This window comes from Anomaloglossus baeobatrachus, chromosome 4 (genome assembly GCF_048569485.1).
Source record: "Anomaloglossus baeobatrachus isolate aAnoBae1 chromosome 4, aAnoBae1.hap1, whole genome shotgun sequence".
Classification (NCBI taxonomy): domain Eukaryota; kingdom Metazoa; phylum Chordata; class Amphibia; order Anura; family Aromobatidae; genus Anomaloglossus; species Anomaloglossus baeobatrachus.
In genome coordinates this window covers 457,608,396-457,635,748 of record NC_134356.1, presented here as the reverse complement: position 1 = coordinate 457,635,748, position 27,353 = coordinate 457,608,396, and the positions used below count along the sequence as shown (strand labels likewise).

The window sequence follows — 27,353 nt, the reverse complement described above, 5'->3', positions numbered from 1 at the left end:
CCCGCGAGGGCTCACAGTCTACAGGGAATGGGTGATGGTACAATAGGTGAGGACAGATAATAATACTATATATGTATATGAATTACTAATTCTTTACTTACAAGGAACTGGAACTCCATACACATTTGCCTCGTCAATGAAGTCAGTCATCCCGACAATATCTGCTACTTCTGTAGTTGCAACATTTTCACCTTTCCATCTATAAGAGAATAAAATCCTATATATAACCAAAGAGTATAACATCAATGAGATTTTCTATTTGGAAGAGTTAATGAATGTTTCACCCATCTGGAAGTTCATACAGATGGAATCTTAACAATAATCTGACATAGTGAAAAGATTGAGATATAGATCAGAAAAACTTTGCACTTTGTTTTGAAGTGGCTCAAAATGTGAGGCTAAATCTTGACATCAACTTAAAAAATAAAGGTCAACGTGTTAAAGGGAACCAATCATCAGGATTTTCGTGTATAAGCTGCAGCCAGTGCAGTGCTGGCACTATCATGCACAGTGTGTACATACCATCAGGGGGCAGCTCGGGTGTTTAGGCAGTGAAATTCATCTTTATAAAGTTTGAAATTTCGTGCACTTTCTGATTGACGTGTGCACCTCTCTGTTAATGTCCGGGCGGGTTATGCAGGAGTTCCCCGCCCCCCCACCAGCCTGTTCCTCCCTCTCTCCTGCTGTCCGGGCGGGTTATGCACGTGTTCCCCGCCCCCCGCGCTGCCTGTTCCTCCCTCCCTCCCTCTGGCTGTATGTAAATATCTAATCTTCAGAAACATGGCGCCGGAGTGGGCCTCTGCGCATAGCGCTTATCTCCGGCGCCATGTTTCTGAAGCCCGCATTACAGCTTGGTGTCTGCAGATTGCAGAACAGCTGATCGGAGGACGCGATATCACGACCGTGACCGGGTCTCGCAGCACTGCCGTCACGGGGTCATGTGAGTCCATTGTGAACTTACCTCACCTGACCCCCGATGTCGCTGGCAGGCTGCTGTCCTGGCCCGGTGTCCTGAGGCGGCACGTCACCATAGCTACAGCTGATCGCGTCCTCCGATCAGCTGTTCTGCAGTCTGCAGACACCAAGCTGTAATGCGGGCTTCAGAAACATGGCGCCGGAGATAAGCGCTATGCGCAGAGGCCCACTCCGGCGCCATGTTTCTGAAGATTAGATATTTACATACAGCCAGAGGGAGGGAGGGAGGAACAGGCAGCGCGGGGGGGCGGGGAACACGTGCATAACCCGCCCGGACATCAGGAGAGAGGGAGGAACAGGCTGGCGGGGGGGCGGGGAACTCCTGCATAACCCGCCCGGACATTAACAGAGAGGTGCACACATCAATCAAAAAGTGCACGAAATTTCAAACTTTATAAAGATTAATTTCACTGCCTAAACACCCGAGCTGCACCCTAATGGTATGTACACACTGTGCATGATAGTGCCAGCACTGCACTGGCTGCAGCTTATACACGAAAATCCTGATGATTGGTTCCCTTTAAGGAGTTTAAGGTTGGAGAATAACAAAGCCAGCTTTAAATTAAAGGTTTGTTGTAGTACCTTGCTGAAAATTTGTGTAATCCCTTCTTGACATAAGATGTAACAGAACATCTTATGTCAGGTCCCCTTGTTTAGAGCAGGCTCAAATGCGGAACCTGCAACTTGCCAGGCATATACCGACTGTAATACATAGAGGACATTTGCCTGTAACTACACTGGATGAAACAATCTCTAATGGCTGTAGTTTAACCACTGAAATGTGACTGTCAATGTCTGATGGCAGCATTTAAATAATGGGAACACTGGGGCACATGATCGGTGGAGCTGATGGGTTGTCATTACAGCCGGGGAATTGGTGAAGGCCCCTGACACTGCCATCTTGGTTTTCCTATAAAGCCCAGTTGGTAAGTGGACTTCGTACACTGTGTGCACAATCATTAGGCAAGTGAAAATTTTGCAAATATAATTTCTATTCACATTTTCAACCTCTAAGCTGTATAACCTTGAGGTTTATTGAATGAAACATATCAGGTGATGTGTGTCTGTGTAATGAGGGAGGGTGAGACCAAAGGAGATCAACAGCTTTTATCAAGGTGTGCAGAATTGTTTTCCTCAGACCAAAAACGAGATTTAACTGACTCTGAAAACTCCAAAATTGTTTCATATCTTATAGACAATTGAAATAGCTTAGATATTGGGGCAGGATCAGAGAACCATTAAAGGTTTTGTTGCAAATAGTCAGCAAGGTCACAAAAAAAGAATAAAAAAAGCTTATTAGGCTGCTTTCACACTACGTCTTTTTAACATGCGTCCAGAACGTTTTTTTGCTGCAAAAGCGGATCCTGCTTTTACAGCAAAAAACGCATGCAAACGCATGTGTTACTTTGCAGGATCCTGTCACTGGATGTTTAGGGGCGGGCATTGGAGTCATGTGATCGGGAGTGATGGGAACTAAACGTGCCAGACTGGGAGCCGGCTTCTTACAACTGCGGAGGTTCGTAACCAAGGTAAACATCGGGTATACTTGCTTGGATACCCGATATTTACTTTGGTTACGAGCGTCTGCAGCTGCTAGGAGCCGGGCTCCCTGCACACGTAACCAACGTAAACATCGGGTAACTAAGATAAGTGGTTACCCGATATTTACCTTGGTTACGAGTGTCCGCAGCTCTCAGGTGGAGGAGAGGGAGGGGGAGAGACAGAGAGGTAGGAGAGAGAGGGACTGATCACGCGAGACTGGTTCTGGGCATGCTCAGTAGAGCAAGCAGGATCCTGTCTATCAGCATGCCAGCGTTCACCTGCGTTTGCATGCTGTTTTGTCAGGATCCAGCGATTTGCAGTATTTGGACGCAGCTCAAAAACGCTACATGTAGCGTTTTTGAAAGATGTTAAAAAACTGCAAGTCGCTGGATCCTCACTATAACGCACGCAAACGCAGGTGAACGCATGTTAACGCGAGTCCATTGCAAATGCATTGAAATGAAAACGCATTTGCACTGGATCCGTTTTTGCGTTAAAAAAACGTTCAGGACGCATGTTAAAAAGACGTAGTGTGAAAGCAGCCTTAAATGAGTTGTCCACTACTAACCCTTCTGAATACCTATTTCCCCCAGTAAACTCACCCTTTCTAGCAATGTCGGCACTGGTTCTAGAGATTGCGTGACAATGTTATGTCACAATCCCTATGGTCAATCACTGTTGTCTTCCCTCCCCCCTCCTTCAGACAAATCGATATCGAGAGGAAGTAAGAGCTGCTTCTCCTGCCCTCTCACTTTTTCCAGATGTCATCTGTAGGAGGGGAGAGTGAAGCCAGCTTTACTGGGAATTCTATTAGTTAGTGTCTGCTATTGCTAACCACCTTCCCCTCAACAAATTTATAACCACATCTCTTGGTATAGAGGAATTTATATTGCTGTATATATACAGTGTGTCCACACATATCCTGTCCACCGCCTTTAACTTGAGAACGGCGGCAGCTATAGGCATAGAAGTGGTGTCTAGGTATAGTAAAGTAGCCATGTGCTACGCAATGAAACCACCTATAGCGCCACCTGGTGGAAAACAACAGAGTTAGCATTTTTATCTCGAAAACGGAACGAGATAGAGAAAAAAAGTGAATTAAAAAATTGTACGACATCATCAATTCAATACGAATCGACACCTTACATACAGAAATGCTATGATATGAAACCCATGACCCCCCCAAAACATTGAATTCTGGTCACGAATATGGCGCTCATTTAACTTTGATGCTCAAAGTGGCCACCGTCAGCTGCAATTAAAAAATTGTACGACATCATCAATTCAATACGAATCGACACCTTGCATACAGAAATGCTATATGAAACGAAACCCATGACCCCCCAAAACATTGAATGCTGGTCAAGAGTATGGCGCTCATTTAACTTTGATGCTCAAAGTGGCCACCGTCAGTTGCAATGCACATCTGGACTCTGGACAGCATACTATATCTTGCTGCACGTTGTGCAATATGGTAGGTGACAGGTTTGCACAAGGATCTGTAATACGTCGTCGTAGGTCCTGTAATGTTGGTGGAGGGATAGCATACACCTGCTGTTTGATGTGACCTCACAGAAAGAAGTCTAATGGGGTCAGGTCAGGTGAGCGTGGAGGCCACTACACGCAGCCACCATATCCAATGACTTGTAGGAAGGTCTCCATGAGGTATCGCTTCACGTCCGCAGCCTTGTGAGTTTTACACATTGTAAACATAGCATTTCTGAATGCAAGGTGTCGATTCGTATTGAATTGATGATGCCCTACAACTTTGGAATTCACTTTTTTTCCTCTATCTCGTTCCGTTTTCGAGATAAAAATGCTAACTCCGTTGTTTTCCACCAGGTGGCACTATAGGTGGTTTCATTGCATAGCGCATGGATACTTTACTATACCTAGACACTTCTATGCCTATAGCTGCTGCCCTTCTCAAGTTAATGGCGGTGGACAGGATATGGGTGGACACACTTTATACTGTATATTGTCTAATTGCAGCCAATTCAATATACAGGAGACTTCCGTGGATTTCCGTGGCATTCTAATTATTTTTCTAGCACAGAAAAACTGAAATCTTAAAAAAAAAAAAAAAGAGTCTGTAGGGCCCGTGAATAAGGGTCATTCATAATATCCAGCAGGGACACTTTAGGGGACAGCAAGCCGCCTAGGAAATTCAAAGTGTTTATGAAGAGATAGAAGTAGCTCAGACCAGAATGGAAGAATTTTCAGACAGGACTAAATTGAGGGCAGAAAGGAGCCCATCACTGCTTGGCAATTAAATAACAAATCATTTGGGACTATCTCAAAGCTGTTAAAATGCTTGAGTTCCCCCTTGTCTTCCATTATATTCCGGTACTCGAGTCGCATCAATTAGAACATCTCACTGCTTGCTACGAGTACTGAGCACCTGAGCATGGTAGTGCTTGCTCATCACTAATGATAAACACTAAAAAATTGGTCTGGATCAAAAAGTCCCTAGGACTCACAAATGAGAAATAAAATGTTATAAATCTCTCGCCATTACTTCACAGTCATGTCTGGTATATCCGCCACCCATTTCACATAAACCTTAGGGCTCATGCGCATGTTGCGTAATAGCATGCATTTACGCTGCGTATTACACTGCAACGTAAATGCATGCGTCCTGCGTCCCCTGCACAATCTATGAAGATTGTGCATGATACGTGCGCACGTTGCTTTTATGAATGCAGCGATTTGGGTGCTAAAATTTTTACCAAAATCCGTGCGTTCATAAAAGCAGCATGTCAATTATGTCTGCGTTCTGGATGCAGCTCCCACTCTGTCTATGGTAGGGGCAGCAGCCATAGCACAATAAATCGGCTTTTTTTAACAAAAATACTGCATTCATTGTGCAGTGTTTCTGCAGCGATTTGAAGCGCACATGTGCTGCCAAATCGCTGCAGAAGAATCAGCAGTTACGTGCGCATTAGCCCTTATCATAGCGCTTGATAACATACAACTGGAGAAGACAATTTGCTTGTGAGAGAGGTTTAGGCAAATCAAGTCCCTAGGAGCTCCAGTTTTGAATTTTGAGCTTAGTAGTATCAGGAAATTCATATTGAGCTTGGATATCCTCAAAGATAAGCAGTTCAGTGGTAACTGAGAAAATATTTAAGGTGACAGAGTATAAATGTGTTACGTCACCGCCGGAGTCTGCTCCAGCGACTTCTGCTCCGATCGCCAGGCGACACCATGTTCCTGCCCCGTGGATGGTGCTGGTGATGGGAGAGGAGTCGATGCCAGCGGCACCGGTGGGCGCAGGCTCCGATCATCCACTGGGCTGGGTTAGCTTGGGATCTGCAGTACCGCTGGCTGACTGTAGGTGGCATGTGTCTTCCAGCTGAAGTTACCAGCGTTCAGCTACAGCCAATGGGAAGACACCACACCCTTCTTATTCCCCCTCCTGTCACATGACCACTGCCAGAGATAGTTCTGATTTTCCTGGCTCCTGCTACGTCCTATTCTGTTGGTGATTTCTGTGTGTTGACTTCTGCGTGTTTTCTGACTACCCTCCTGCCTACTGTTTTTGTACCTCGCTGCCCGATCCGGATTTGACCTCTGCTACGTTTGCTGAGTACATCATTGTCTGCCGATTCTGTCCCTGTTCCGCAATTCCTGGTTTGATCCTGCCTGACTACTACTCTCATCGGACTGCAGCCTTCCACAGGTAGTGATCTACAGGGCCCTGTGTAATTCCAAATCCCTGTAGAGGGGTTAAAGGGTTTCAGGGTTCTGGGGGTCCTGCTTGGTGAGTGGCTTACCTCTAGCCTCCCCTTTACAGCCCATCTGAGTCTGTGGATCCAGGCAGGCGTTACAAAATGTGTAACATGAGAATTAAACCAGAGCAAATTCTGGAATTTCCCTGTTTTTTGCAATTTCACCGCAATTGGATTTTTTTTCCCCATTTAACAGTACACTATATGGTAAAATTATTGGTTTCATTCAAAAGTACAACTTGTCTCTCAAAAAAAAGCCATTATACAGCTATATTGTTAAAAAAATAAAAAAGTTATGATTGCAAGGTCGTACGGGGCTTAAGAGGGATTGGAGCTAAGGAGGCTGTATGATAATCTTGCAATCAAGTCAAAGGATCAATTCACCCAACAAACAAGCGTTTTGCATGTTTACACAACCTGATTATTGGGCAACAACTGTTCCTAGGATAATCGGGCGGTGTAAATGCACCCTTAGGGTACCGTCACACTAAACGACGTACCAGCGATTCCGACCACGATACGACCTGGTCAGGATCGCTGGTACGTCGCTACAGGGTCGCTAGTAAGCTGTCATCAGTCAGATCTTCCCAACGACGCATCAATGATATCGGCGGTCGCTGGGACCTTGTCACATAGCATGATTCAAATCTTGATTAGTAACATAGGCGAACGATATCGTTGGGTAAGGTGTCAAACACACCGATGTGTGCTGCCCTGCGGGAGCTCGACGACCAAAAAATGAACCAGAACAGTGTGTAACGACCAGCGATTTCACAGCAGGAGCGAGGTCACTGCTAAGTGTCACACACAGCGAGATCCCTAATGAGGTCACTGATATGTTAAAAAACCTGTGACTCAACAGCGATCTCACTAGAGATCTCGCTATGTGAGAAGTACCTTTTACACTTTTGGTTTGATGACCTTTAGGCTATGTGCACACAATGAGTATTTGATGCAGAAATTTTCTGCATTAAAATCTGCATCTTGTTGCAGAAAAATGCACCAAAACCGCATGCATTTTTTTGGTGCGTTTTTGCCCTGCGTTTTTTCTTGTGAATTCAATGGTTGGAAGGGCTACAAAATGCAGGAAACATGCACAAAACAAATGACACGCTACAGATTTTTTTTCTGCACCCAAATCTGCAAGGAAAAAATAAGCAACATGCTCACAATATTTCAGAATTATCATTGACTTTGCTGGCCTAAGGATAGACATATGTTTTTGTCACAAAACTGCAGCAAAAAATGCATCAAAAACACACTGCGCACACAGCCTTAAAAGGCTAGGTAAATGATCTGCATGTAGATAAACTAAATGTTAAAATCTAGTCTCTGACTACTTAACATGGGGAAGAATTTTTTTTATGTATAGCATTTTATCCTCTCCCATCCCTTGTAGACTGTAAGCCCTTGTGGTAAGGATCCTTTCTCCTCCTGTACCTTGTTTTGTTTACTATTAGGCTCTGTGCGCATATTTTAGTGTAGGACTGCCCCAAAGAGATTTGCTGTGACGTGGCGGGGTAGCTCAAGAAATTGCAATTTTTTTGCCAAAAATCTCAAATTTTAATAATAAGTACAGTTTGGAATTTTTAGTGCTGTAGTGTGTGACTCCCTGGACTAGCCAGGTAGTCACAGACATAACAACACACACATCCCCTCCCCTAGACAGCCACAACAGTCAAACAAAAACTCTTGTTGCCTCCCTCCAGGGTCTGATGTCCACACCAGGTGAGGCGGAGCCAGGCGGATGGCCCCAGCCACTGAGGAGTTCACAGGTCTGGAGGCGGGAAAAGTGACAGTTTCAGTTTGGAGGTGAAAGTGAGAGGTCAGAAACTGTCGGTGTCTGGGTAGGGGCTCAGAGACAAACAGCAAGGTTGGCAGACGGTGGTGGCCGTCTGCAGGAGTTAGTGGATCTCTGCGAAACCGTAGGACCGGGGTCGGGCGGTAGCCCACCGGTACCGAACCGGGGAGCGGAGTGAAGCTAAGCACACAGGCAGGGCCATCGGACCCCGACTAGGCTTGGAGCTGCCGTCAACGGTCAAATCCGAGTGACCGGAACCCCAGGGGTTTCCCAACAACCAAGACCCGACAGAAGGCAACAGTCCACACCGTGAGGATATACAGCCACCGCCATAGGCTAGAGATCCAAGGGCCAGCGCCTGTGGGCAAAACGGGCTCCTCCGGTACCTATACACCGGGGAGCGGACTACCGGTGGGCAACCACAGGAGTCAGAACATTCTAACCAGGTGCAGGGAAAGACAGCCACCATCAGCCGTCCGGGGAGAGCACAAACACTGCAGCCGGCTGCGGAACCTGTCCATCCAGCCGTTTGGTTTACCAGAGACTCTGTCATTGACTGCCTGAGTGAGTACACCAGTGCCATCCGTCACTGCGCCGTGCTGCCCCTGCAACCCTGCACCCCAGCCATCCAGCCTCCCCGTTACACCACCGGGACCCGGGATCACCAACGCCTACCCACGGAGGGGACAATATCCTAGCTGCTCCCTACCATCGCTCCCGGGATCCCCGTCACCAGCAGCGGTGGTGCCCTTTATCACCACGACCCGTGGGTGGCGTCACAAACTATCTCCCAAAACAAACCACCCCCTTTTCACTCGTGGACGAGGAGCGCTGCTCGAGTCCCCGGGTCCAGCCCACCGCTCGAGCCACTGAGCAGCAGTAGAAGCCCCGAACCTGAGCGTGGCGAGTGCGTCCCCTGCGCCCGCGACAAGTGCACATTTAGTGCGGTTTTATCACATTTTTGTGCGTTTTTGGCTGCGTTTTGCTGCGGTTTTGTTCACTGCGTTTTGCTGCATTTTTCCAATGTATTGCATGGGTGGAAAAACGCAGTAAAGAATTGACATGTTCATTTTTTTTACCTTAGAAACACAGCCAAACAAAACTGCACTGTGCAGACAACAAAAATTAAATCGCATAGACGTTGCTGAGGAAGGAAGTGCATGCAGTTTTGAGGCCAAAAGCGCACCCGAAAAAAGTGCAAAAACGCAGTAAAAAATGCAGCGTGCGCACATAGCCTTATTGTGTTTTAGTCACATGTTAAGGTCCATGGAATAAATGACACTGCTATAATAATAATAATAATAATAATTATTATTATTATTATATAGCAATTTGAGCATCCTCAATGTTCCAATGTCCTGCATCTTTAAGGATATTGTCCTGTATGTTTAATACGATTGCTAAGCAGCTGCACAGCTCAGGTGCAGTTTGTTGTGTCTTCTACAATTACCATTAATAACAGGGTCCGTTGTTTGAAAATACAATCTGGAAAATGTTCCCAGCTAATTAATCTGCTGCACAGAGAGCTAAGTCTACAAAGGTACAGAGAAAATATTCTGCTTAGACATAACATTTAAACCTCAGATAAGCCGGATCCCATGCATTGTGTTCCAATCCTGTACTGGAAATGGCACATTAATATTGCTTAAGGGGAACCTGTCACCACTTTTTTGGCTATAAGTTGCGGCCACCACCACCGGGCTCTTATATAGCATTCTAACATACTGTATATATGAGCCCAGGCCGGGGGTATAACATATAAAACACTTTATAATACTTACCTAACGGTTGCACGGTGGGCCTAATGGGCGTCTCCGTTGTCCGGCGCCGCCTCTTTTACCATCTTTGTTCTCCTTCTTCTCTAGCCGCGGTGCATGACGGGTCCGACGTCATCCACACTCGCCAGCATTCAGGTCCTGAGCAGGGCAGATCAAAGTATTGTAGTGCGCCTGCGCAGGACTAGCGTGTGTGTATGACGTAGCCGCATCATGCACACAGGCTTCAGAAAGAGGACGAAGATGGCCGAAAGAGGAGGCGCCCGCACCGGACAACGGAGACGCCCATTAGGCCCACCGCGTGACTGTTAGGTAAGTATTATAAAGTGTTTTTTTATGTTATACCCCCGGCCTGGGCTCTTATATACAGCATGTTAGACTACTGTATATAAGAGCCCGGTGGTGGAGGCCGCAGCTTATAGGCCAAAAAACTGGTGACAGGTTCCCTTTAAAGGGAAAGGTTGTGCAACTTTTAGTCAGAATGCTACAAAGCAGGATATTGATTGAATCGAAGGAATTGTCGATCCTAAATCTGTGTGCTGTAAGGCGTCGCTGGTGTCAGATCCGGGAACGGTAATCACGTGGACGGGAGAATGCAATAAGAAATACAATAGATAACTAAGCTGCGATGCCCTGCGCATAAGGTAATAGACATGGCTATATCAGGAAAGCTATACCACATTTCGAATTGGAAGTATTTGCAAATATTCTTATTACACCTACTACATATTAGGATAGGATTTTGGAGATTGGCATACGGCATTACGCCTTTAATAAATCGTGCCATAGTGCCAGGCCGACTCTGCAAAGTATGTTTGCTCAGAAATGCTGCTGTTTATTCTTAGAGGAATACATAGATGCTGAAATCCAATGCCTATTTCTGATTCGGGCTGCCCATGGTTTTACAGCATGAATTGCTGAAAGATTCCCTTTAAAGGGACTCTGTCCACACAAAATGACTGCTCAAACCAAGCAAAAGCGCTCATGGTTCATGGCGTGACCAAATATTAAAATCCACTTCCAACCTGCTGGTTTTCCATCTATCTTCTCCCTTCTATAATGATATGAAGCCAGAGATGTCAAACAAAGAAGAGGGGAAGTGCACAAAACACTTAACAAAAAACCTGGTTGCTTTTTGTAGGGCAATTTGTAGTTCTCATTGATGCCATTTTAGGTACACACAAGTTATATCACATTTTAGTGCATTGTTGCGAGTCAGAAATAAAAAAAAAACAAAACAAAACATGGCTAAATTACTTTTTCACAGTGCTGGTTAAATAATGTGAATGTTTTATTCTACAATACCAAAAATGTTAGACCTTTAGATGACTGGGCATCCCACTGGCATTTCGCTATTGCATGATAGGGGTAATCCAGTAAAAGAAGGAAGAGTTGTAGCGCCCAAGGATATGGGGTACTCGTTTCCCGGGCAGTAACAAATGGGAATGTCACTCTGGTGGCCATTGTCCGGTCCCGTACCCTGGTCCCCTTTTGTTAATGGGGGGTATTTACAAGGGAGATAAGAGTTATTGTCATGTGACGCCACCTGCGGGTTGCGGTTAAGGATGGAGAACCGCCGCTGCTGAATGTGGGTACTCCCAGGGCTGATGGTAGTGGCAGCTGTGATGGTAGGCCCTCCGCAGGTAGGGCTGTGCCTGGGAGATGTAACGGGGGTAATAACGGAGACCACACTGGGTTGTCTTTAACAGTCTCTACTCACTGTGGACCCAGGGGTTGCTGGTTTAGGTCCCTTGGAGTATCAGTGCCAATGTAGTGACCCAGGTTGCTCTGTCCCCGACACTCTTAGTTGATTGGGTCCCCGTAGCATGGAGCGTTTGGGGGCCCCGACTGTCCCTTTTGCGGTGTGGACCCTGTGGGGATGTAAGTGTCCGAACCCCGATCCTAGTTTACTACTGATGCCCCCGGATTATTTGGTTCGGTGAAGTCCGTGAAGGTGTCCTCACCGGGCAAGTATTTGCGAAACAGTCTAAAACTTGCGCTTGACCTAGGGCCCTGTGCCCCATTCGTGCTCCAGTCCCAGCAGTACCTCCGATACCCGTCCTGGCGACCTCTCTCCTGTGCCCCCGGGGTCACCATTACACGGACCCAACTCAGGCACGTCCGCACACCTCTCCTGTGTACTACTCGACTCACTACTCACTGACCCCTCTCACCAGGCTGGCTATACCCAATGACTCATTCCCATGGCGACCATCCCCTTACATGGTTAACCCTCTATGCCCAGTGTGGAGTGGAGAACTAGGATTTTGGTTGTGTTTTGGTGGAATCGGCACTGGTACTCCAGGTCCCAGGGGGTAGGTCCTGCAGTTCCCTGTAGTTCCCTGAGGATCTCAGGGGTGCTACAAGAGTCACCATTCAATAATGGTCAACTTGCTCTGTTATGAGATCACAAACCTATAAACAGCAGTAACATTTTCACCACTAGTATTGTCTTGATCAAGACACAGACCTATAGTAGGGTTTAAACATTACTGCTGTGTCTGTATTTGTAAGGTCATAATAGCCACCTACCTATATTTGGACTTTGCATGGTAAAAAAAGGATCATCCACATTTGCCTTTCATGCAGCTACATGATATTGAAACTTCATGCTGTCTCAGCAGCCATATTGTTCAGGGTGAACCCAATGTCATAAATGGGGAGACAGAGGTACCTCACCCCAGTAAATTTATATACAATCCTTCTGCCTCCAACTCAAAAATATTTCCCGGATTCATACATTCCTTTCCCATGAAACTGCAAAAACACTAATGCATGCCCTCATCATCTCCCGCCTGGACTACTGCAATTAGCTGTTCTTTGGCCTCCCTTCAAACAGTCTTGCACCCCTTCAATCCATTCTAAACTATGCTGCCCGACTAATCCACCTGTCCCCCTGCTACTCCATGACCGCTCCCCTCTGCCAATCCCTTCACTGGCTTCCCATTACCCAACGACTCCAGTTCAAAACACTAACCTTGACATACAAAGCCATCCACAACCTGTCTCCTCCATACATCAGTGACCTAGTCTCTCGGTACCTACCTGCACGTAACCTCCGCACCTCACAAGATCTCCTTCTCTACTCCCCTCGCATCTCATCTTTCCACAATCGCACACAAGATTTCTCCTGTGCATCCCCCATACTCTGGAATACTCTGTCACTAAATATCATACTCTTGCCTACCTTGAAAAGCTTCAAAAGGAACCTGAAGACTCACCTCTTCCACCAAGCCTACAACCTGCAGTAACCCTCAGTCCTCCATACCACCACATGACCATCTCCATCCTAACCTACTGTATCCTAACCCATCCCCAGTAGACTGTGAGCTCTCGTGGGCAGGGTTCTCTCTCCTCCTGTAGCGGTCTGTGCCTTGTATTGTTTGATTATTGTACTTGTCTTTATTATGTATACCCATTTTCATATGTAAAGCGCCATGGAATAAATGGCGCTAGAATAAATAATAAAAACAATAGAGACTTGCAGGGCCGGCTCCAGGTTTTTGTGGGCCCTGGGCGAAAGAGTCTCAGTGGGCCCCATCCACACATAGACATGCACAGATACATACACATACAAGCATACGAACACATACTTTTTTAAAGAGAAATTCACAAAAACACATAAATAGACATAAATCTAGTCATATACACTGACATACATAGATACACATCATACACGCGCACACACACACACACACACACACACACACACACACACATTATTTTTATATATTTATCCTGTATATATATTTCTAATATTGGGAAGCCGGCAACAGCCTCACTCACCTCCCGGCTTGTCTAACAGACATGGCCGCACATAGAGCACACTAACACTGCTGTATATACATCACAAGAGAGGCTGGGGACAAACACATTACTGGGGGAATATATATTACTGAGGAAAGGGGTATGAAGCAATGGGGGGCATACAGCTCTAGAGGAGGGCAGTGACTGAGGTGGGGGGGGACAAACAGCTGTGAGGTGGGGGGTGACATGCAGCTCTGGGGGTATACAGCTCTGGGGTGGGGGTGACATACAGCTCTGAGGGGGTATACAGCACCTGGGTGGAGGGAACATACAGCTCTGAGGGGGTATACAGCACCTGGGTGGAGCGGACATACAACTCTGGGGGTATAGTAGTTTGCAGCCCCCATATTGTGTTATGAAGCCCCCATTGTCCTCCATATAGTATTATGTAGCCCCCATATGCACTATGCAGCCCCCATATAACATTAAGCAGCCCCCATATAGCACAATGCAGACCTAGATAGCATTAGGCACCTTCATGTAGTATACAGCCCACATATAGCACAATGCAGACACATATAGCATTAGGCACCCTCATGTAGTATACAGCCCCTAAATACCACAGTGCAGAGCCAGATAGCATTAGGCACCCTCATGTAGTATATAGCCCCTATATACCACAGTGCAGAGCCAGATAGCATTAAGCACCCTCATGTAGTGCAGAGCCCCTATATAGTACATTGCAGAGTCAGATAGCATTAGGCACCCTCATGTAGTATACAGCCCCTATATACCACAGTGCAGAGCCAGATAGCATTAGGCACCCTCATATAGTACACAGCCCCTATATAGCACAGTGCAGAGCCAGATAGCATTAGGCACCCTCATGTAGCATACAGCTTGTATATAGCACAGCCTGTATACAGCACAGTGCAGAGCCAGATAGCAGTAGGCACCCTCATGTAGAATACAGTGATTAATACTCAGTGGCGTAACTAGAGTTTGATGGGCCCTGGTGCAAAATTTGGACCGGGGCCCCCCTCCACGTACACTGACACTTGGGGTACGGAATAATGACACTGACACTTGGGGTACAGGATAATGATGCTGACACTTGGCTCTTACCCTCAGCACCCAGGTTTCCCATGATCTGAAATCCCTCTATCAGCACCCAGCTTCCCCATGCTCTGCTATACATCTTTCCCTCAGCACCCAGCTTTCCCATATCAGAGCATGGGAAAGCTGGGTGCTGAGAGATGTACAGCAGAGCATGGGAAAGCTGGGTGCTGAGGAAAAGAGCCTTTTTCCCTCCGGACAAAACATTTCCATCCCATTCTTGTATCTTTGTCCCCCCTTGTATATAGTTCTCCAAATACTATAATGGCCCCCACATAGCCTTCCATATAGTATAAAGGGTCCCACATACCCCTTCATATATTATAATGCACCCCATAGTCCTCCATGTATTATAATGTATTTCCTATAGTCCTCCATGTATTATAATTCACCCCATAGTTCTCCATATATTATACTGCACCACATAGGCCTCCAGTTTTATAATGCACACCCATAGTCCATATATAAGGTAGCCTCCATATTCCTCCATATATTATAATATAGCCCCCATAGTCCTATATGTATTATAATGTAGCGCCATAAATCATCATATTGTATTATGCAGCCCCATACTCTTCCATGTATAATGCACCCCTAGTCCATGTATAAGGTGTCCTTCATGTTTATTATGTAGTCCCATAGACCTCCATGTATCATGCAGCCAGCACCCCCAGGCCTCCATGTGTTATGCAGCCAGCAAAATAAAAAAAACAAGTACCTCTCTTCTCCTTCCGACCCCTGCGACCGCGGTAGTTACTCCCCTGCCCCCATATTTCACACACCCTGCTCCCCATACAGCCTGCACCCCCACATCTCACACAGCCTGCACCCCCCAGATCACACACACTACACCCCCATATCTCACACACCCTGCCTGTACCCCAACTTACCCCTCTCAAACACTCTGCACCCTTCACATCCTTCTGTCACAGTCTGCAGCCCTCATATGCCACTCATCCTGCAGCCCCCTTTCCCCTCAAGTCCCCTCTTTTCTTATTACCAGACTAGTCATGTGTCCAAATCTCCTTCAGGATTCAGTATCTCTTGCTTTCTGCCGGCATCCTGTGTCTCCTCCCACACAGTCACATGGGCGTGACATCATCGCAGGTCCTGCAGGATGGCTTATTCCGTCTTCTGTGCAGGTCAGGAGCACTCCTGCTCTGCTGCAGCTCAGAAACGGCTGGTGGGCCTCTCCAGGTCAGGGGCCCCTCTACTGACACTGGGCTCCCCTGACTTACAGGCCCGCCCCCTGACGGTTGCATTGTCGGCCACTACACAGCGGCACTACACATAGGGGCCCGGCAGCCGGCTCTGCAGAGAGGCTGCCGGGCCCCTATGTGTACTAGTGCCGCTGTGTAGTGGCTGGCCTGTGAGTCAGGGGAGCCCAGTGTCAGTAGAGGGGCGGCTCACTTCTCCTCGTTCCCCCGCTGATCCGGTCTCCTCGGCGCGTCGTCCATTGCTGTCGCTCGCTCTGACCTCTCAGCAGGCACGCAGTGATGACGTCACTGCGGTCCTCTGCAGAGCTGTCAGAATGCCGACAGTCACAGCGGGGAGAATGATAAGGGAGAGAGCGCGCCGCTCACTCTCTCATCATTGCTCTCAATTGTATCGGCACCTGCGATGCCGATGCAATTGAAAGCGCGATCCTTGGCGGGGGGCGGTGACAGCGCGGCCACCAGGCCCCCCTGAGTAGCGGTGCGCCACTCCTGCCACCGCGAGTGGGCCCCCCCGGCAGCTCAGGGCCCCGGCATTTGACCGGGTTTGCCGGGTGCTGGCGCCGGCCCTGGAGACTTGGTTCAGCATTGGCTGTGGTACTTAGGAAGGTTATACCATGACCTATCTCTGATTGCAGCTAGAGAGTAGTGTTAGCTGCCTAATATAGCTGACACCCGTACGGACCATCAACAAGCTCAGTAATGCTGAGTGCACATGTTCTGTAATCTTATCTGCTAGAACGGATCCTGCAGAGATCTGTTGGGAAAAAGATTTCTGCTGGATCCATTTTGTAACATTGAGGTCTATGGAGAATAGATCCGGTAACGGATTGCTATTTATGTTCCATTTGAAACTGATCCTATAAGAAAAAAACATATCTATTAGAAATACAAAAAATAAGATGAATTACTAAATAGCAATCCCTTAACGGATCCGTTCTCCATAGACGCCAATGTTAAAAAAATGGATCCAACAGACATCAGTTATTTAACAAGAGACAAAATTATGTTTGCAGAACTTTTTTTCTCAAGGGATCTCTGCAGGATCTGTTCTAACAGATGATTACAGGACATGTGAACTAAGAGTAATTAAATCACCAAATCTGCTGTTTAAAAGAACAGAGAGTCCTCAGTGGTTGATACCTTTTAATGGCTAACTGAAAAGATGGTAATAATAGCAAGCTTTCGAGACTACTCAGGTCTCTTCATCAGGCATGGTAACCATGCCTGATGAAGAGACCTGAGTAGACTCGAAAGCTTGCTATTATTACCATCTTTTCAGTTAGCCATTAAAAGGTATCAACCACTGAGGCCCTCTGTTCTTTTAAACAAATTTTTTTTTATCTCTACTGGCTAACACGGTACAAAGATATATTTTACTTGTATCAAATCTGCTGTGTAACTTGATAACTAATGTCCAACTAAAGAACCATGATAATAACTGTGATGATTTTGTGATAAAATGTCCTCACAACACTTTTTTACTGATTTGCTTTGATAGCAGATTTTGGCCTTTATTTTTGTGACAGGCCAGAACTGCTCATTGGCAGCAATATGAACTCTCATTGGAGATATGTTTTCTGTCACCCAGTCACCAGGGTGACCCTCAGTCTACTGGCTTTCCCTGGCAGTCACATTGCCAGATGCCCTCCTCTGACCATTTGTACTCATTGTGCAATGATACGCTTGATTAAATCTTGGCTGTGAAGTCTGACACATGACCTCCATCAATGACCAAAAGTATTCTTAAAACAGATGAAGCTTTCACAACGACAAGACATCTTACCGAAATGTGTCTCCGATGCGATCCTGAAAGAACACGAAGCCTTGTTTGTCTACCATTATCAAATCTCCTGTATTAAAATATATATCTCCCTTTTTAAACACATTTCGAAGCCTCTTCTTCTCCGTCTGTGACTCATCTCCTGCATATCCCGTGAAAGGATTAGTAGTTGTAATTTCTGATATTAGCAGGCCAGTCTCTCCTGTAAGCAAATGGTAATAAACAGAGCAATGTGTAAACCAAAGGAAACATGTAAAATAACGAATGATTATGTGCACTGTTACAAACATTTCTTTTATAGTTAAAAGCTAATTTAAAAAGTAATCTTAAAGAGGACTTGGTCACTTTCTCAAAACATTTTTATATACATTGTGAAAATCCCTGAGCCTCCTGGTTCTGCCAATCTTTTCCATTTAGTGTGCTGTCACATTTGTTTCTTCTGAAGAGCAATATGAGAAATCTCTGCTTGTAATTCAACTGGGTATTTCTACAGAGTCCTGTCCGGGGCGTGCACTTTCATCCCTCTCTCCTAAACTAGGCCAATCACAGCTCAGCAGCTTCTGAGACTAAAGCTGGTGTCACACACAGCGACAACGACAACGACGTCGCTGCTACGTCACCATTTTCTGTGACGTTGCAGCGACGTCCCATCGCTGTCGCTGTGTGTAAAATCCAGCAACGACCTGGCCCCTGCTGTGAGGTCGCCGGTCGTTGCTGAATGTCCAGCTTCATTTTTTGGTCGTCACTCTCCCGCTGTGACACACACATCGCTGTGTGTGACAGCGAGAGAGCGACGAAATGAAGCGAGCAGGGAGCAGGGAGCCGGCGTCTGGCAGCTGCGGAAAGCTGTAACCAGCGTAAACATCGGGTAACCAAGGGAAGACCTTTCCCTGGTTACCCGATATTTACCTTCGTTACCAGCCTCCGCCCTTGCTGCCAGCGCTGGCTCCTGCTCTGTGCACATGTGGCTGCAGTACACATCAGGTAATTAACCCGATGTATACTGTAGCAAGGAGAGCAAGGAGCCAGCGCTAAGCAGTGTGCGCGGCTCCCTGCTCTCTGCACTGTGACATGTAGCTGCAGTACACATCGGGTTAATTAACCCGATGTGTACTGTACCTAGGAGAGCAAGGAGCCAGCGCTAAGCGCGGCTCCCTGCTCTCTGCACATGTAGCATAGCGACGTTATGATCGCTGCTGCGTCGCTGTGTTTGACAGCTAAGCAGCGATCATAACAGCGACTTACAAGGTCGCTGTTACGTCACAGAAAATGGTGACGTAACAGCGACGTCGTTGTCGCTTAGTGTGAACCCAGCTTTAAAGACTGATAGATCAGCTGCTGAGCTGTGATTGGCAGTGTCCAGAAGGAAGGCGTGAATGCACACGCCCCCACAAAAGACGGTGAAGATACTCCTGTCATGCCGACATACTAGGGATGCTGGCGTCCCTCTGTACCTTGTGCGGTGTGCCTGCTTCCCTCTTCTCTGCCGCCACGTATTGGTGCGGTCCCCAGCTGTTGTTACCGGTGGATACCCATGTAATGGTCGGCTCTGCTCCCACCTAGGCTGCAGGCTCTGCACATGTTGTGTGGGGTTTCCTGCTCTCCAGCCTAGGTGGTGCGCGCACACTTCTTCATCTTTTATTGGGAGATGTGCGCACCTTGCTAAGGTGTCCCCAGCCTATTTCTGGGAGGCACCAGCTATTTAAGGCTCCTCCCCCTGATAGGAGGGGGAGAGCATTTTGTTTGTGTTTTTGTATGTGTCTGTGTAACCTGCTATGTATTCCTGAAGGGCTGGAGTCTTCTGTTCCTGAGTCCAGTTAACACACTGAGTCCGGTCACCTGTCTGAAACTGGTATCCTGTTTGTAGTCCGGTTAACCATTGTCTCGGGTCCCCAGGTATCTGTCTATTCAGGGACCGGCGTATCTGGTTACTGACATTTTCCCTGGACTCCAGCCTGGTCCTGTGTCCTGTATTTGTGTTCCTGCTATGTGATGTACCCTATTATCCTGCCATGCGATGTACCCTGTTATCCTGCCGTCTGATGTATCTGAAGTCCTTCTGTGTCCTGTGAATAAAGTCGTGTATTATATAACCTGAAGTCTGGATGTACCTCCTGTGCTGACATCACTTTGCTGTGGTCCATGCCTGTGTCTGCACTGCCCTGTTGGGGTCTGTGTCTGCTGTACCCAATATCAGGTGTCTGATGACTTCTGCTCTTTATCTGGAGCCTTACCTGATGTCCGGTGTTTGATGACTTCTGCCCGATGTCTGGAGCCTGATCCGATGTCCATGACCTATGCCTATGGACCCATGCCTGATGTCCTACTCCTGGTGTCTCATGCCTGATGTCTGCTGGTGCTTACCCTGACCGTTACTGTTCAGGTCCCTGCTCTGTGTTTCTGATTTGCCAGTCCGGCTGTCACCCTGGCCCGCTCAGCCACCACAGTCCCGGTCTCTTGCCCTGGGCGTGGCACCTGGCATCCCACCTTGCGGTGGGCACTTAGTCAAGCCCCTCCATCTGCTAAAGGGTAAGTCCGGGTTCCCCCAGTGATCCAGTGGGTCCATTCTACTCTCGGACACTCGCCGTCTTCCTGGATCTAATGGTGGTGAGGTGAGAACTCCTAGTTGGAGTACAAGAAGAGATTTCACATCATGCGCTCCAGAAGAAACAGATGTAAATCTCTATGCAATAGACACAGCAAAAAGAGCTACAGAATCAGGAGAGGTTAGTGATTTTTACAAGGTATTTCACAGGGGTTTTTCTTTTGCGCAAGTGGCAGATCTTTTTAATCATCCACCATTTTTGTCTACGGGTCCTTTGCAGACCTATGTGTCTTGATGGCTACAGATTTCAAACAAACCTTCTGTACATATAGCTGCAAAACAACTCAGTGCAGATGCTGTATATTTATTACCAAAGGCAGAATATAATCTAATTTTCTGCAATTAAGAAAGCCTTTCCCAAAGTTAACTTAAATAAAGGCTTGATTTTGTCTTTGTTCCTAACTACACAGCTCCTGTACTAAGCTGTATTACAATATGTGCTCTGAGCATTAGAGCTCTTTCACATAAGTTATTTTGGTCACTATTTTGCATTAGTATTTGTAAGACTTTTCTTGTGCTGCACCAGTTCTCTGTTATGCCCTATCCCAATTAAGTTAATTCACAGTATCCACATTGTTAAAGGGGTTGTCCACTACTAGAACAACTCATTTTCAATCCCTATGTTTTATCCTTGTAAAATAATAACACCTAAACTCACCATCAGTACCGGAGCCATCCCAACACTGCCTCTCCTGGGGATCACATGATGTTGTTATGTCACGCAATCCCTGCAGCCAAGCAGCGCTCTCTGCCTTGGGACAGCCCACATACATCCAGAGGAAGTGAGAGATGCTGCTCTACCACTTACTTTGGATGTATGTGATACATCGGGGATAGTTAAGTGGCTGCTGATTGCATGCAGAGATCATGTGACACATCAATATCACAAAAGACCTGGCAGAGGCAATACCAACATGACTTGAGTGGCACTGACATGAGTATAATTGTTATTAATCTACATAAAGGAAGCAAAGCAATTGAGAAAAGGTTCAACAACTCCTTTAAAGTGAACCTATCACTTGGAAACATGCATTTAACCTGCAGGTAAGGGGTTAATCTGCAGGCTAATAGCTTTCTGAACCTGCCCCCCACCTGCACATTAAACCCCATTGCCAGAAGGAAAAGAACTTTAATCCTCCTGACAGCATTTTGGTTCCAGTCACAGGGGCAGGACCAGTGCAGGTTCAATCACCGCTCTGTGTATGGAGAGCGGCGGCTCTAACCACGCCCCCTGCACTGACAGCTGCTTATCATTAGACTTGGCTAATAGAAAGCTATTAACCTGCAGACTAACCCCATATCTGCAGGTTAATAGCATGTTTCCATGTGACAGGTTCATTTTAAGAGTACCCTAAAAATGTATTTCTTTAGATAGATCTATCACATCACCTCACAAGCCCTTCACCCCTGACTAGTTTCTGTTTTTTGTTTGTTTTTTCCTCCCCTTCTCCCTAGAGTCATAACTTTTTTATTTTTCTATCAACATAGCCATATGAGGGCTTGTTTTTTTGCAAGACAAGTTGTACTTTTGAATTAATCCATTACTTTTACCATATAGTGTACTAGAAGTGTGGTTAAATTGCAAAGAAAAGTGCAGTCCTGTTTCTGCCCTGTTTGCTTTTCCAGTGCCCATCCTGTCTGTGACTATACCATTGTCCTGCTGTCACCCAGCTCCGCTCAGCTGCCAGCCACGGACACTACCCTGGGAGTGGCATTTGGCATCTACCTAGTAGGCACTTAAAGAAGCTGCAACCATGTCAGAGTAAGCCTGAGTCCCCCTGTGGTCCAGTGGGTCCACCCCCACATGTCGCCTCATCACTGGTGAGTGTTACAGCCTCTTCCAAAGATGATGCTTAAGAAAGCAGACAAACAGTGTGCTGAAGACAAGCAGACTAAGGACATGGATTACTGGAACCATGTCCTGTGGTCTGATGAGACCAATATAAACTTTTTTGGCTCAGATGGTGTCAACAAGGTAAGGAGTATAAAGACAAGCGCGTATTGCCTACAGTCAAGCACAGTTGTGGGAGTGTCATGGTTTGGGGCTGCATGAGTACTGTCGCCTGTGGGAAGCTACAGTTCATTGAGGAAACCATGAATGCCAATATGTACTGTGATATACTGAATAAAAGCATAATCTTCTCCCTTCGTATTCCAACATGATAGCAACCCCAAATACACCTCCAAGATGACCACTGCCCTGCTAAAAAAATAATGGTAAATGTGCTGGACTGGCCAAGCATTTCTCCAGACCAAAACCTTACTGAGCATCTGTGGGGCATCCTTAAACGGAAGATGGAGGAGCATAAGGTCTCTAACATCCACCAGCTCCATGAAGTAATTTTGGAAGAGTGGAAGAGGATTCTAGTTGCTTCTTTGAAGCGCTGGTGAACTCCATGGCCAAAAGAGTTCAGGCAGTGCTTGAAAATAATGGTGGCCACACAAAATATTGGCACTTTGGGCAAAATATGGCCATTTTCACTTAGGGGTGTTCTCCTTTTTGTTGCCAGCGGTTTAGACATTAATGTCTGTTGAGTTATTTAGAAGGCAAATTTCCACTGTTACACAAGCTGTACACTGACTACTTTACATTGTATCAAAGTATCCTATCTTCACTGTTGTCCCATGAATAGATATAAAATATTTACAAAAATGTTGTGAACTGTTCTGGGACAGTTACTCTTCTCAATCTGTACCTTTGGCATGGGATAACTCAAAGTCCCATGGGTTCCAGTACCATCTATACACTAATGACACTCAGATCTATCTCCCTGGCCCACACATTACCTCCCAGCTTTCCAGAATCCTGGTGTGCCTATTGACTATATCGTCCTTCTTCTACTGTCACGTCCTAAGCTTAACCCATTACTTGCCAAATTAGAATTTTTCATTTTTTTTTTTATTAAATGACAGATTTTTCATGAAATAAAAAATTAAAAATGAAAATGAAATTTAAGCAAAATTAATGAATTTAATGTGTAAATTAAATGAATTAATTAATGATTAATTAATTTAATGAATTTTAAGCAAAAGATTAGGCATCCCAAAAAAAAGACAATGGTAGATAATAGGTTAATGTGGGAAAAACTGAAATCATATTTCCTGTGTCTCATTTATCTCCTCTACCTGATCTATCTATTACAATAAATGTCACCACGCTCTCCCCAGTACCCGAAGTCCGCTGCATCTGAGTAACCCTCAACTCTGCTTTGTTCTCCTAACCGCACATCCTTGCTCTCACCATCTCCTGTAGCCTCCAACTCAAAAATGTTGCCAGAGGCAGTCCTTTCTTCAACTCTCAATCTATGAAAATGCTAGTGCATGCCCTCATCATCTCCCGCCTTTACTACTGCAACATCCTCCTCTGTGGCCTCCCTGCTAATACTCTCGCACCTCTCCAGTCCATCCTTTACTTTACTGCCCTATTAATCCACCTCTCTTCTCACTACTCCTACTCTTCACTCCGCTATAAATCCCTTTATTGGCTCCCAATTCCCAAAAGTATCCAATTCAAATTACTAATACTGACCTACAAAGCCACCCATAAACTGTCTCCTCCTTATATCTCCAAACTGATCTCCTTATATACTCCAACACGTAATCTCCGGTCCTCCCAAGACTTACTTCTCTCTTCCACACTTATCTGTTTCTCATCCAACCGCCTCCAAGACAAGACTTCTCCCAATTATATCCCATTCTCTGGAATTCTGTGCCTCAACATGTCCGATTATCCTCTACAATCAGAAGCTTCAAATGCAACTTGAAAATCCATGTCTTCAAGAAAGCTTACAGCCGGCAATGACCGCACTGCCACCTTGCCCACTGCCACTGCCGAAACACCTCCAAACTATTGCCTTCTTCTCATTATCCTGCAGAATGTAAGCCCACAAGGGCAGGGCGCTACTCCTATCTGTACCAGTCTGTCAATGTAATTTATATCTGCATTTTGTATGTTAGTTACCCCATCTCATGTACAACATCATGGAATCCATTGTGCTCTAAAAATAATAATAATAATAATAATAATAATAATAACTTGGGAGACAGTAATAATAAATGTTGCAGAGCAAAATCGTATCTTAAATTTCCCTGCAAAATCCAGACAAAATAGATGAGGCAAAAAAATATATTGTATTAAGTACTTCTTTTAATTCACAGTATAAAAAGTATTTTTTACCCCTTGCAACACGAATGCAATGTCCTGCAGCATCACGGACTGGTTCATCCTTTTCCACATCATATTTGATCACATCAAATGGTCTCAAGCGCTAAAATACAACAATTTCCAATATCTACTTAGTAATAGTCTTGTCATATGTGACCTAACAACATTTCATCAAGTCTAAATATATGTGATCAAAAGAAAATAACCCCTTACACAGTGATAAGTAAGCCCTATTCTTGTTTCTGCATATTGGCATACATATGGTGTCCCTTGGGAGGACAATAACTTTTGCTAGAATTCACTGTGTTCAGAATTATTAGGCAAGTTGTATTTTAGAGGATTTTTTTTATTATTGATCAACAACTATGTTCTCAATCAACCCAAAAACTCATAAATATCAAAGCTTAATATTTTTGGAAGTTGGAGTGAGTATTTTTTAGATTTGGCTATCTTAGGAGGATATCTGTTTGTGCAGGTAACTATTACTGTGCAGAATTATTAGGCAACTTAATAACCAAATATATTCCCATCTCACTTGTTTATTTTCACCAGGTAAACCAATATAACTGCACAAAATTTAGTAATAAACATTTCTGACATGCAAAAACAAAACCCCAAATTAATTAGTGACCAATATAGCCACCTTTCTATATGATGACTCTTAACAGCCTACCATCCATAGATTCTGTCAGTTGCTTGATCTGTTTACGATCAACATTGCGTGCAGCAGCCACCACCGCCTCCCAGACACTATTCCTAGAGGTGTACTGTTTTCCCTCCCTGTAGATCTTACATTTTATGAGGGACCACAGGTTCTCTATGGGGTTCAGATCAGGTGAACAAGGGGGCCATGTCATTATTTTTCAGCTTTTAGACCTTTACTGGCCAGCCACACTGTGGAGTAGTTGGATGCATGTGATGGAGCATTGTCCTGCATGAAAATCATGTTTTTCTTGAACAATACCGACTTGTTCCTGTACCACTGCTTGAAGAAGTTGTCTTCAAGAAACTGGCAGTAGGTCTGGGAGTTGAGTTTCACTCCATCCTCAACCTGAAAGGGTCCCACAAGTTGATCTTTGATAATACCAGCTCATACCAGTACCCCACCTCCACCTTGCTGGCGTCTGAGTCGGAGTCGAGCTCTCTGCCCTTTACTAAGCAGCCTCTGGCCCATCAAGTGTCACTCTCATTTCATCAGTCCATAAAACCTTTGAAAAATCAGTCTTAAGATATTTCTTGGCCCAGTCTTGATGTTTTAGCTTATGTTTCTTGTTCAAAGGTGGTCGTTTTTCAGCCTTCCTTACCTTGGCCATGTCCCTGAGTATGGCACACCTTGTGCTTTTTGATACTCCAGTAATGTTGCAGCTCTGAAATATGGCCAAACTGGTGGCAAATGTCATCTTGGCAGCTTAACGCTTGATTTTCCTCAATTCATGGGCAGTTATTTTGCGCCTTTTCTGCCCAACATGCTTCTTGCGACCCTGTTGGCTATTTGCCATGAAACGCTTGATTGTTCGGTGATCACGCTTCAAAAGTTTGGCAATTTCAAGACTGCTGCAGCTCTCTGCAAGACATCTCACAATTTTGGACTTTTCAGAGCCCGTCAAATCTCTCTTCTGACCTATTTTGCCAAAGTAAAGGAAGTTGCCTAATAATTAAGCATACCTTATATAGGGTGTTGATGTCATTACACCACTCCCCTCCTCATTACAGAGATGCGCATCACCTGATTTACTTAATTGGTAGTTGGCTCTCAAGCCTATACAGCTTGGAGTAGGACAACATGTATAAAAAGTATCATGTGATCAAAATACTCATTTGCCTAATAATTCTGCAAACAATGTAGTAACCTTACAAAATTAGCGTAAGAGGCAATCTTAAAATTTCAGTAAAAAAATACATTTTGACTTTTATTTTACCTACCTCATAGTATTTATTACTTATTCTAGGCTATGCAGATCAGGACTGCACAGGAGCACTGATATTTTGGAGGGTGCTCTTGACTGCAAACGGATTTGATAATTCATCTTATGTCTAATTTTGCTGTTTTCTATGTTACATACCAACATTAAAATGTTGTATCTTCCTATTGCTCCTTCTTTTCTGGTGTAGTTGAAAAAGAACGAATTTCCTTCTGTTGCAGCATAAAATTCATAAAGATGGATATTACCAAAGCGATTAATGAATTCTTTCCACACATCTTGCCTTAGTCCATTTCCCACTGCAAGACGCACACAGTGGTCCTTATCGTTGTCTTTCTACAAGGAACAAGAAAATTTGTGAAAACCAACATGACCAACGGTGCATGTATGCTCAAATTTAACACTTTCAGAACTATAGGGTTATAAATGTATTTTGGAATAATGTAGTCTAAAGATTTATATTTTCTCGTGTCATAAAATAGCAAAATGTTTTTTTGTTGTTTTTTTAGGGAGACATGAATATATATTAAAAGCCTCAAAAGAATCCACTACTATCTATAGTATTTGTTAAGCCTCTTTCACAGGTTCGTGAAAAACCACGCACGTTTTTCATGAATGTGCCAGAGGTGCGTTTTGCCCTCCGTGAGCCGTGTTTATGGGCTACGTGTGTTATCCGTGATAACACACGGAGAACGGGAACTTTCTACTCACCTGTCCCTAGCTTTGCTGTCCGTGGTGCTGAACTTCGGTCTCCGATCCTGCCGACTCCCCGCTGCTGCTGCTTCCGGCCGCAGTGAAGTGAATATGCAATAAGCATAATGAGCGGCGGTCGGCAGTAAGTGACAGCAGCGGCAGAGACAGGAGGGCTGGAGAAGGGGAGTAAAGTTTTGTTTATTTTTTCTCACAGACACATGTCTTTTCTCCGGGGTGTGTCACACGGAACATATCCGTGTGGTCCGTTTGTATTACGTGTGACA

The 27,353-nt window shown here is 45.4% G+C and overlaps 1 protein-coding gene across 1 annotated transcript in view; it reads right to left on the bottom strand.

The window, feature by feature from the left end:
• LOC142301674 (long-chain fatty acid transport protein 2-like) overlaps positions 1-27,353 on the bottom strand; it is a 91,230-nt gene that overhangs the window by 4,887 nt on the left and 58,990 nt on the right. The window contains exons 5-8 of the mRNA XM_075342690.1: positions 26,518-26,712; positions 24,467-24,557; positions 17,688-17,886; positions 102-199 (exon numbers count right to left, since the gene is read on the bottom strand). Coding sequence (XP_075198805.1) covers positions 102-199; positions 17,688-17,886; positions 24,467-24,557; positions 26,518-26,712 — 583 coding nt within the window. The remainder of the gene's footprint in view (positions 1-101; positions 200-17,687; positions 17,887-24,466; positions 24,558-26,517; positions 26,713-27,353) is intronic.